This window comes from Macaca thibetana, chromosome 16, assembly GCF_024542745.1.
Source record: "Macaca thibetana thibetana isolate TM-01 chromosome 16, ASM2454274v1, whole genome shotgun sequence".
NCBI classification, from domain to species: Eukaryota; Metazoa; Chordata; class Mammalia; order Primates; family Cercopithecidae; genus Macaca; species Macaca thibetana.
The window spans coordinates 16,829,632-16,841,515 of NC_065593.1; the positions used below are offsets into that span (position 1 = coordinate 16,829,632).

Genomic DNA, 11,884 nt, shown 5'->3' on the forward strand with positions numbered 1-11,884 from the left:
CAACACAGCCACAACGCAGGCCTCTCCAGGCAGCGCCCCCAAATCCACAGCCAGAATCATCTCCTGGCCACAGGGTCCTCATCACCCAAGAAAACATTCTGGAACAACATCCACTGACAACAGTTACATACCTTCCAAGACAAGGGAGGTCTCACCTCTTGTCTGAGGCCACCATCCCCTCCTCTGGGCGAACTGTCTCTCGCCTGGCGGGGAGGCTGCGCTGGGTCAGTCCTTGGCTTGGGCCCGTGCATTCAGCCTCTCCCCAGCTTCCAGCTCCCGGACAGCAGCCCACAAACACGCCCACACCTCCCTCACCCTGGTGGTGAGGGCAGCTCTGACTTGTCCCCACTACCCGCTGCTCCTTTCCTCTCCTCCTTTCACAGGGGACAGCATTTGTTGTTTTGAGACAGGGTCTTGCTCTCTGACCCAGGCTAAAGTGGCACAAGCACAGCTCACCGCAGCCTCAGCCTTTTGGGCTCCAGCCATCCTCCTGCCTCAGCCTCCCGAGCAGCTGGGACCACAGGCGTGCACCACCACACTCAGCTAAGAAGTTCTGGAGAGGCCGGGCGCGGTGGCTCAAGCCTGTAATCCCAGCACTTTGGGAGGCCGAGGCGGGTGGATCACGAGGTCAGGAGATCGAGACTATCCTGGCTAACATGGTGAAACCCCGTCTCTACTAAAAATACAAAAAACTAGCCGGGCGAGGTGGCGGGCGCCTGTAGTCCCAGCTACTTGGGAGGCTGAGGCGGGAGAATGGCGTGAACCCGGGAGGCGGAGCTTGCAGTGAGCCGAGATCACGCCACTGCACTCCAGCCTGGGAGACACAGCGAGACTCCGTCTCAAAAAAAAAAAAAAAAAAAAGAAGTTCTGGAGAGTTCTTTCCCTTCCCAAGTCGCTATTCTCACCTCCTTTCCTCCTCTGAAACCAACCACCTGCTGGAGGCTCAACTCCCAGACACTCTCATCCCTGTTTTCCAGCCTCCTGACTCCGATTCCTCGGCTCACCACTGGGTCCCCATTCCCTGAGCGGACCCTGCAGGACACTGCAGGACCCTGGGAGTCAGCCAGGATACCCCTTCGGCTCCCTCTGCCCCATGAATGGGCCCCGGTGATTCTCCATCTGCTTCATCGCCCAGCCTCCTCCCTGGGCTCCCTGCGTCCAGCCCCTGCCAGCCGGCTGGCATCCCTCCTGCTACCTGGTCTCACAAGCCCTTACGAATCTTCTAGAGTTCTAGGTCCCGGCCTGGGCCTCTAGAGACCACAAGACAGTTCCTGGACTCAAGGAGCTAATGCTGTGACCCACTGGTTACCTCTGGCCTCAGAATCACCTATCAGTCCTTCAAGATCCACTGGCCCAGACCCCTGGCTCAGTAATGGTACCAGTAACAACAATGACAGTGCACATATTGACACGTATCGGCCAACTAGTTTGTGCCAGGCGCCGTTCTACGAGGGTTGGCCCGGTGGGTATGGCTGCCCACACACACTTAGCAGCACCTTTGCCGCCCAGAATTCTAGCATTTGAGGCCTCTATGACCTGGCCCTGAGCCAGCTCTTCTCCCACCCACAGTGCCCACCACACACACATACAGCCCCCAACTCCAGGCAAAGGCCAATGCTGCTAGCCCTGACTTTTCACCTCCCTGGACCCCGATTTCTTCCTGGGGAGATCAGTGGTCCCCAAACCTGCCTGAGAATCCCAATGACCTTTAAGGAGGGTGTGTTTATTAAAATACAGCTCCCTGGGGCCCTCCCCAAACCTGCAGAGTCACCCTTTCTAGATGTGGGGCCCAAGAATCTATCAACGCAGTGCCCAGGTGATCGGAAACCACCGGCCGGGCTGCTCCGAGCTCCCTGGAATCGCACATCACAGGCCGCAGGCCTCCCAGCCGTGGCTACCGCCGTGCTTCTTCCTGGGCTGTCACTCTCCAGCCATTAAGACCAGCCTCACCTCTAGGACCCAGATCCAAGGTCGCGTCTACCAGGACGCCTGCCTCTCTCCTCTGAGGCTCATGGTGAAGCGGTGCCTATAACCTCAAGGGCACCCCCAGAACTGCATGGACTCTGGCCCTGACTTACTCAACAGCTGGCCCCAGACACTCACAGTGATTCCCCATCACTGCTGGTCCTTCAGTAGACCCCAGAGGAGTCAAGCCCCGATTCCAGGATTCCAGGACTCCTGGCCTCCTCCTCCCTCCTCCAGCCAGGCCCAATCTGCTGACATCACAGAATCCTCGAAAGGCCAAGGTGTAAGAGGCAACCCACACTGACCACGAGAGCCCTCAGCTCAGGCCAGCCTCAAATACAACATGCCAACAGCGTGACCCTGAGGTCTCGTCCTTCCCAGGCAGCCTAGACAGGGCACCTCAAGCTTGTCCCCACATACCCCCTGCTTTCCCCAAGTACAGTCAGCGTCAGCCCACGTTCACCTTGCCTGAGCCTCTCTCAGAGCAGCAGGCGGCCTAAATTCTCAAGAGCATGGGCTCCAGAACTGGAGCATCTGGGTTTAAATCCTGGTTTTCCCACTTTCTCTGCTGTGTGACCTTGGGAAAATAGCATAACCTCTCTGTGCCAATTTCCTCCTCTGTAATGTGGCTGAATTTGAAGACCTGCTTCATTTCATATGGTTGTTGTGAGGTTTAAGTAGATTAATCCACATACGGTGTTTAGAACAGTGCCTGGCACATAGTAGGTACTCAATAAATGTCATGTTATCATTGGTCATTAACTAGTAGGACAGGACACAGCCCCAGCTATGACTTGAGAACAATGGGGCATTCCCACCTTGGTTTTCTTTTATCCAAAATGGGGGCAGATGCCTGGAAAGACAAGGCCTAGGGATCTGAACGGATGGGCCCTGATGCCCTTGACCAGTCCCTCTGAGAGGGATCCGGGTCCCCATGTGAGAGGCCTCAGGGCTGGCTTACACTGGGAGTCTTACCCCTGCTCCGGTAATTACAGGGGCCTGAGAACCTGGCTCTGCTGGCCTGGCGCTGGATGGCTAAGGCTGGGAACCCACAGCCCGGCCCCGCCGGCACCCCACCAGCCTAGGGACTGGGCCAAGGCAGTCCCTGAGCCAGTGCCCTGGACTCAGGCACACTCACTCCTACTTATCACTTATCCCACTTATCCCACAGGGCAAGATCCTGCCCCGTCTGCCTGGAGTAGGCTATGTGACCTTCAGGAGCAGCCGGCCCCCACTCTGAGCCTCAGGTTGCCCATTGCAGAAGTGGCCCAGAATCCCAAGACATCCCTGCTGGGTTCGTTTCTGAATCTCAACTGGGTTTGTTCTACATGTGCCGGTCCCCTACCCCCATGCCACCCTGCAAATCTGGGTCATTAATGGCAGAGCAGCTTAGTGATCGTCTCTGCAGGGACCATGAGGATGAGGCCCCCAGCCCAGAGCCTTGGGCCCTTAGAGAAACACCCCTCCCCACTCAAGAGCCTGCCGGCAGACCCTGCTAGCCCTAGAGACACCACCCCGGAGCCCAGCGCGTCCCCCTCCTCCCTGCTGTGTCTCTATGCCAAGAGTGGGCGGGGCCGGGCTGCCGGGCCTCTGGCCTGTGGTTCTAGTCTATCATTTGGGGCCAGCTTTACTGGAACCAGGCTCTCTGCCTTAGTAATTTGGGGGCTTTGTACAGCTACTCCTTCCTCAACTCAGCCTCTCCAGTCCTGTCCTGGCCCAGGGGCTCCCAAGACCACCAGGGGCCAGGGACAAGGTGGCCACAGCCTTATCATGACCCACAGGGGGTGTGGCCAGTGGATCATGATATGCCAGCCAGACACGGGATAAGGCAGGGGCCTGGGGAAGAGGGTGGGGAAGAGATAAGAGACCTCAGAATGGTTCCCCTCAAGCCCACAAACCCTCAGCCTTCTCCCCACGTGCTGCTTCCGTAGCCGAGGCGGCCAGGGACTGCTGCTCCCCGCCTCACATGGAAGCTGAGATGAAGAAGGTGAGCGGGACAGAGGCTGCAGGAGCCAGGCCGAGCTGGGCCCCAGGCTCCCACATCTGGCCTATGTTCTCCACCTGCACCCCAACAACTCCCCCCCAAAAAAGGCTGCAAGTAGTCACCCCTCAACATCCACACCAGCTGTCCTCACACGGGTGCCAGAAACAGCTGTGTGACCAAGCAGCCCCACCCCTCCCCAGGCACAGCCCTTTTCAGTTTACAAAGCCTCATCCTGCTCTTCGCCTCCTGGAAGCCCATTCAGGAACCCCATGCCCGACAGTGAAGGAATCATGAAGACCTCATGGCTCTAGGAGTGGGAGTGGGGACACCCTAGCAAGAGCTCCAAGAAGGCAGAGGAAAGCCAGAGGCAGGAGGACAGGACCCTGTCCCCAGCCTCCAAGCTCTGGCTAGTGCCTCCTTCCAGGTTTATTTCTTGCTCCAGTGCTGATGCTCTACCCTCATCTCCCCTATGGCCCTACTCACCCACCTCCCAGCCACCAGGCGAGGACCAGGCCCAGAGCAGACCGGTGCTCTTCCTCACACGGCCTCACTGTGTGACCCGGGCAGCCCTATCTGCAGAAGAGACAGGGCAAAGCTGCCACTGTGCCCTCCTGAATGTAGAAAAGCTGCTCTGCCCAGCTTGGGGGTTGGGCGGCCTCATTGTCAGGGCTGAGGACTGGGTAGACAGGGACTACGGCTGACTACATCCTCCCATTTCCTTCCTGGAGACTCAGGCCCTGAGGCTCATTGTGAGCCCTGGTCAGAACAAAGAGACAGCACCAGCCACTGTCGGAGAAACCCTGATGTCAGTACAGGGGCCTGGTCCCTCACCTGATCTGTCCAAACCTACCAGTGCCCTTTCAGCCCAGAAGGATGTGCTTTGGGTCAGGCAGGTATGAGTCAACCCAAGTCTCAGTCAACTGAGTCTGTGACTCAGTCAACAGGGCTCAAGCCTGGGGCAGTCTCCTATGCATGCAGGGGTCCCAGGTGTGACCCGGCTCTGCCCCTCATGGCTACAGGGGGATGGTGAGCCTCCTTGGGGATGGGTGCTGTGATGGAGACGAGCAGAGTACAGTTCGAAACCAGGAGTTAGGCACTCGGTTCAGCCCAGAGCACGGGAGAGGGCATCCTGGAAAGAGGACACCGCTGAGACCCACCAGGGGCAAGCTTGGTTGGCTACTGCAGCTCCTGGGAAGCAGATCTGGTTGTCCTGGGGAAGGGAGGTGCAGGCAGAGCCAGCGACCAGCAGACTAGAGTTCCTGAGACCAGGTGCCCCACACTATCCTTGGGAGCAAGACACTGACAACAGCAAGAGAGGGACAAAAATCATCTCTCGTGGATTCAGGAATCAGAGAGAGTCAGAATTTGCCTCCAGTCACACAGTAAAGCTGGCAAAGGCTGGCAGAGCCAGGAACACGAAGCTCAGCCCAGAAGACATTCGGAACCCACAAGGGAGCCCAGCCTCAGAAGCCTAGGGATCGGGCCAGTGTCCTACTGGCCTCCCTCACTCTCATCCCCCTTCTACCTTCAAGATTTCAGGCCCCTACAGGCAGAAACAAAAGCCACTTCCTACTGCGGAAGGATCCGGGGAAGGGCCAAGGAGTTCCTCCTCTGCACAGCTCTGAACAGGGCAGCCTCCCTCTCAGAACAGGCCTGCAGACCTGCAGCCTTCCTGCCTCATCCACCAAATAAGAAAGAGGCACAGGCCAGGGCCATCACTGGTCCAGGGCCCCAGACGAAGGTACTGTTTCAAGGCACTTCCTCTGACGGATCAACAACACAGCGGAGGGGCTGGCAGAGCCTGCTGGAAGGTGCGTTGAAGAGGAAGCAGGAGCAAGGAAGAGGGCAGCAGGCGGTTAGTCACAAGGGCGCTGGTATTCTAGGCCACCTGGCCCTTCACCTGGGTGCTGAGCCTGCCAGTCAGACACTCTGGGTGCCCTGCCCCTCAGACCTTAGCTGGGGTTTCCCCACAGTGCAGACGTGGCAGTGGCCAGGACAGGGCCACCTAAGAGGGAAGGCAGGTGCACCGTTTATCCTTAGGGCAGCCATTCTTATCTAAAGAGAGAGCCACAGAGCCACAAGATAGGGCCTGGCTTAGCCCCTACCCACCAGGTGACCCTGTAAAAGACCCTGGGCCTCAGTTTCCCCATCTTTCAATTCTGGATAGACTTAACAGGACAGACCAAAAGAAAAGGCCAATAGGAGAGTGAGCCCCAGCCTGGCGCCCCCTCCTCCTGCACCCAGCTCAGCTGCTCCAGGGAAGCCCCCAAGTCCCTCTCGGCTTGTGTTCCCAGCTGGGTCCCTATGCTCATCGCTCCTTCTGGGTTTGTGTTAGTGAGCAGTTGCCATGGATACCAGTCTCAGCTTCTTTGGCAGAAAAGGACTCCCCCAGGGCAAGGCTTTGCCTTTCCTCAACAGCCCCCACTCCACCCAACTCCAGGCGCCCAGGCTGCCCTCGGCTGGATCAAAGGGAAAGAAAATAGGTCTTGAGAAGAGAACAGGTACCCCACAGAAGTTGGGGAAGGATCTGAGTTCCCAAATAGTCACTCACCAACCGTAAACAAGGCCGGGGCCAGCTCCCTCTTGCGGGGCCTGGTTCCAGGAACAAAATGCTGCCACCTACACCCTCAGCTCTGCTTCCATTGCACAGAGGAAAGAACGGCAGCCTGGGGGGCAGAGGTGGCTCTGGCACCAGGAAGCAGAGCTGGTTAGAGGGGGCGTGAGACCCCCGTCTGAGGGACTACCTCCTTCTCCTGAGCTGGCAGTGAGGAGTGGGCTGAGAATGCAGAGTGGGTGGCTGCTAGGCTGGTAGGGACCATGGGAGCAGCAGCCAGGTGCCCTAGAGGAGCTCAAACTGCCTTGGCTCAATTAAACTGAATTTCATCTACCCAAAGGGCTCTTGCCTGAGCCAGCAGAGCCTCTGCGTTCTGGGCCACAAGCAAGGGTCACGCCCCGACCTCCACCCGGGGTTCCTGGGGCTGCAGAGGATGCTGCACTGGCTGCTATGGCCCTGCTCCGCCCCGCGTGTGACCTTGGGTAAGTGTCTTTGTTCTCTGGACGGCTGTGTTCCCATCTGCACAAGGAGGTGCAAGGAAGGAATTAGAAGAGGTTTCTGGGCTACCTCAATTTCATCCAATTGAAGCAACGCTCAGTAAGCAGAGCAAGCACAGGAGCCTGGCCCTCCTCACCCGCTCTGAGGCCTGCTGCCCTCAGGGAGTTCTCATGGGGCGGAGGAGAGGCCGTAATTAGCAGGTTCACCGGGTGGCGCTGGGAATGCTTGTGCAGAGGCAGAAGCTACTAGAGTTCCCAGGATGGAGACCAGCCCTGTGGAGAAGGGAGGGGTTCGCAAAGGTGTCCTGAAAAGGACTGTCATAAACAGAACAAAAAAACAGAACGACAAAAATAATAATAATAATAAAACAGGAAGGGCATCGTGGCCAGGGGCCCAGCTTGAGCAAAGGCATGAAGGAGAAGGCAGCTGGCACTCGTGAAGCCCTCCGAGGAATCTGGCCCCGTCCCAGGTGCTCGAGATACAGTCTCATTTATCCCACGCAACCCGGGAGGCGGGCGGGAGGGGAATGATCACACCGAAGGCTCAGGTGATGTCTTCAAGGTCACACGGCTGGGAAGCGGAAGAGCCTTGCCTCGAACTTGGTCAGGAAAGACTCTAGACCTGCACTGTCCACTCTAGTGGCCCCTGGCCACCATGACATTGACATGTGCTGTGAATGGAAAATACACACACTGGGTTTCAAAGATTTAGTATGAAAAAGGAGGCAAAATATCCCATTAACAACACATATATATGTGTGTGTGTATGTATTTTTTTTTTTTTTGAGACAGAGTCTCACTCTGTTGCCCAGGGTGGAGTGCAGTGGCGCGATCTTGGCTCACTGCAACCTCTACCTCCTGGGTTCAAGCGATTCTCCTGCCTCAGCTTCCCGAGTAGCTGAGACTACAGGTGTGCACCACCATGCCAGCTAATTTTTGTATTTAGTAGAGACGGGGTTTCACCAGGTTGACCAGGCTGGTCTCGAACTTCCGACCTCAGGTGATCCTCCCAAAGTGCTGGGTTTACAGGCATGAGCCACTGCACCTGGCCCTAACAACTTTTTTTTTTTTTTTTTTTTTTTTTTTGAGACGGAGTCTCGCTGTGTCTCCCAGGCTGGAGTGCAGTGGCGCGATCTCGGCTCACTGCAAGCTCCGCCCCCTGGGTTCACGCCATTCTCCCAACTCAGCCTCCCAAGTAGCTGGGACTACAGGCGCCCGCTACCACGCCCGGCTAATTTTTTTGTATTTTTAGTAGAGACGGGGTTTCACCGTGTTAGCCAGGATAGTCTCGATCTCCTGACCTCGTGATCCACCCGCCTCGGCCTCCCAAAGTGCTGGGATTACAGGCTTGAGCCACCGCGCCCGGCCCCTAACAACTTTTATATTGATTACATGTTGAAATATGTTGGATATAATGAGTTAAATAAAATATATTATGAATTAATCACACCTATTTATTGTACTATTTTCATTCAGCTACCAGAAAATTTGACATGAATATGTGGCTTACATTATATTCCTTTTGGACAAAGCTGGTCTATACTATGAAAAAACAGATTTTAAGGACAGATTTAAAGGAGGAGAGTGGGACCTCCCTTCATTCTCTAGTGGGGAACTGACGCCAGGTAGGTGCAAACATTGAAGACTGAGCAATGGAGTGTCTACATCGCCGCCTCTGTCCCAGCCGGGCCAGCCAGCAACAGGTGCACTCAGGCCTGGGATGAGCACTCCCCTGACCCTAGCACATCAAGCCATAGTAGTTACCATAGAGATAATAAATATTCCTAAAAACTGAACTTGGGGAAGTGGAGATGGGGAAATCTACCAGAGAGAGAGGGGCAACCAGGCTTATCCGGAGAGGAAACGTGTGTCTGTTGTGTGCTGGGGGTGGGGTGGTGCGTGAGCTCCCATCCCAGGCCAGGAGAGGGAGGGAGGCACAGCCCAGGCGGGTGTTTGCACAGGGCTTTCCAGGCCTTCCTCCCTAACTGCCCGCCCCACGGCCCTCTTAGCCACCACTCCCCACTTCCTTTTACCAATTCACCACAAATTTCCTATCTCATTCCCCCGTTCTGACAATCTAACTCTGAGACCCGCTTAGAGGTGGGAGCAGATAAGCGCCAGCCCTCCCTGATTCCACCCTCTGGCTCTGCCCCTGGCAGAGGCAGTTCCCCTAAGAACGTCAAAGGGGGTGGTCTGGGGCTGGAAAAAAACAAGTTGGAGAGCGCTACAGTGCCAGAAGTAGTACCATTCATTCTTCAGCTGCGAAAGGGTGGGAAGACCTCCTCCCAGGCAGAGCCTCACTGTTAGATCTAACACCATCTTTACCAGTCGCTTTCCTGGCCATCTTGGACGGGGGCTGTACAGGGACCTTGGTCCCCCCCATCTATGTACGGAATTTTGAACTGACTACAAGTCCCAGCTATTCTCTGATTTCTCCCCCAAAGGGTGGCACTTACGCTCCCAGGTCCCTGGCGGCATGGTGTATGCACCACAACCGTTGGCGTTCTTGGGAGGTGCTCAATATTCCTGCTCGCTAGACCAAAGTAAGTATCTCTTTGGGACTGCTCGACCCAGAAACGGATGCCACTGGTACCCACTTCCAACTTCCTCCAGTGGAATGACAGAGAGCCAAGGGGGTTTGAAAGCAGGAATGGGGGGAGGGGGAAGCCTCTGCCCTCCTATCAGAATTCTTCCCTTCCATTTGACACAAAACTCCATTCAACAGAGGGGGAGACTGAGGCCCGGAGAAAGGCACCAGGTGGTGTGTGGTTTATGCCCGGGCTCTCTTCTCTCAACTGCCGCAAAGTTCTCTTTAGAGTCTGTCCAAAATAAATCCTTCCCTCTCTCTTCTCTCTCTCCTCTCTCTCTCTCTGTTGTGTGTGATGTGTTTGGTAGCTCCAGATTTTACTAAGCTATAGTTAGGCAGTTTCTGGGCCAGCATGCCGGGCACACAGTACTGCTCTCCTCCTGCAGGGAGCCCCTACCTATGCCAGTCTGGCCAAAGTCCTTCCCTCTCAAGGCGCCACCATTCCCAACCAGTAGTAGCTCAGTCTAGGGCAAATTCTTACCCCTAGAGCCACCCCTAAGAGCTGGGGAGGGGAGCCAGCAGAAGGAAATTCCAGAACCACGTGCGTCCCCCAAAGGCCCAATGATCAATCAACTCACAAACGAGCAAACAGACCTAAACACACGCTGAGACTGGCCCAAGGTCACACACCAAGCACATTAGGAGCAAATCCGGGGCTAGAACCCAGTTGTTCTATCGATCCCAATCCCGTCCCCAAGGCTGATTCCCAGAGATGCTCCCTGAGGTTGAGGCTCCACGTCTCTAGCTTCAGAGGCCTGCGCCCTACCCTACACCCCAAGCACCACAGGGCGGGGGGAGGCGTCTTCAGGCCTCTGTACAGGGCCAGCTGCAAACCGCAGCCTGGGTCCCCAGGCGCCGCGGACCCGCCCCGCCCCTCCCTCCGCTCCCCGCAGCCCGGAGCCTTTGTCAGCCACGCGCTCACACACACAACCGCGCCGCCACGCGCACACACACCCGGTCTCCCTAGCCCACACCCGCAAGGGGCGCGCGCACTCGCCGCACGCACGCAGGGGGGTGGAGGCGGCGGAGAAAGGAAGGAACTGACGGGCCATGGACGGACAGACCGCCTGGGCTGGGGGAAGGGAAGGAGGCCCGGGAACCTGCAGCTGGGGTCGGAGGGGGCGCACAGACAAGGAGGCAGAGAGACGCAGAGGAGACTCTTGGAGAAGAGGACAACGGATGAGCCGTCAAGGGCTGGCGAGGACGCGCGGGCTGCTCCAGGGGTGGGGACCCACCTAACCCTTGGCCCTAGGTGTGTATGAGCGGGGAGCTGGATTGTACCCGTGGAGCACGGAGGCATCCCTTGCCCAGTTGTGCCTGAGCAGAGGGTCCGTAGGGACCTCACGTAGGTCCTGGAGATAGTAGGCCTGGGACCAAAAGCTCTCTGGGGTACCTCCCTCGAGGCGGGTGGTGGGATGGGGTGGGGTCCTGGTCCTCGGGCTGGGTGGGGCCCCCGCTCACCTGCCACGGTGTACCTGTCCAGGTAGTTGAGCACGTTGCCCAAGCTGAGGATAGCGGCAGCTGCCCCCCGCCCGCGGCCCAAGCTGGCCGGTTTGGGCTGCTGCGCGCCGGGGCCCTTTGCAGTAGCTGCGCAGCCGGGGGTGCCAGGGGTGCCGGGGGGTCCGGTCGGGGCCCGCCTTACGCTGCCCGACAGCGTCTGCACCTCATCGTCCGCGGCCGAGACTCCAGCGCCGCCCGCGCCCCGCGCCCCGCAGCAACCGCTACCGCCAGCCCCTCGCTGCGCCCCCCGGCGCCGGCGCCGCCGCTCCGCGTCCGCCTCCTCCTCCTCCGCGCCGCCCGCCGCCGCCGAGGCGCATTCCAGGCACATCATGCCGGCCGGGATCGGGGCGGCGGGAGGCGCGGGGGGCGCGGGGCCCAGCTTGGGCCCGCTCAGCGCGTGTGTGCGCCGCGGAGCCGCCGCTGCACCATCCCGGTCGGGCCCCGTCGGCTCCTGCGCTCCGACCCCGGCTGCGGCGCCGCCACCGCTCAGCTCGATGCGCCGCCGTCGCCGCCGCGGCTCTGACAGCTGCGGCCCGGCCCCGCCCACCGGGCCCGCGCCCAATCAGCTCCGGGCTCGGGCCACAGCCCCGCCCCGCACGTGCTGCCCCGGGGATGGGCGCCCGGGGGCGAGGGGCCCGAGCGGCAGAGCCCCTCCCGCTAACGGGGGCGCAGTCACGCCGGGGCCGCCCGGCCGTGAACGCCCGCGGGGAGCGGAAGAAGGTTTGCTCCGGCTACGGAGCTGGGAGCAGGGTGCTAGTGACGGGGCTCCCAGCACCTACTCAGTACCCTTCACCCAA

At 58.5% G+C, this 11,884-nt stretch overlaps 1 protein-coding gene across 1 annotated transcript in view; it reads right to left on the reverse strand.

The window, feature by feature from the left end:
- SPNS2 (SPNS lysolipid transporter 2, sphingosine-1-phosphate) overlaps window positions 1-11,622 on the reverse strand; it is a 43,048-nt gene extending 31,426 nt beyond the window's left edge. Inside the window, exon 1 of the mRNA XM_050765335.1 lies at window positions 11,049-11,622. Coding sequence (XP_050621292.1) covers window positions 11,049-11,418 — 370 coding nt within the window. The 5' untranslated portion in view covers window positions 11,419-11,622. The remainder of the gene's footprint in view (window positions 1-11,048) is intronic.
- Window positions 11,623-11,884: the final 262 nt, after the last annotated feature.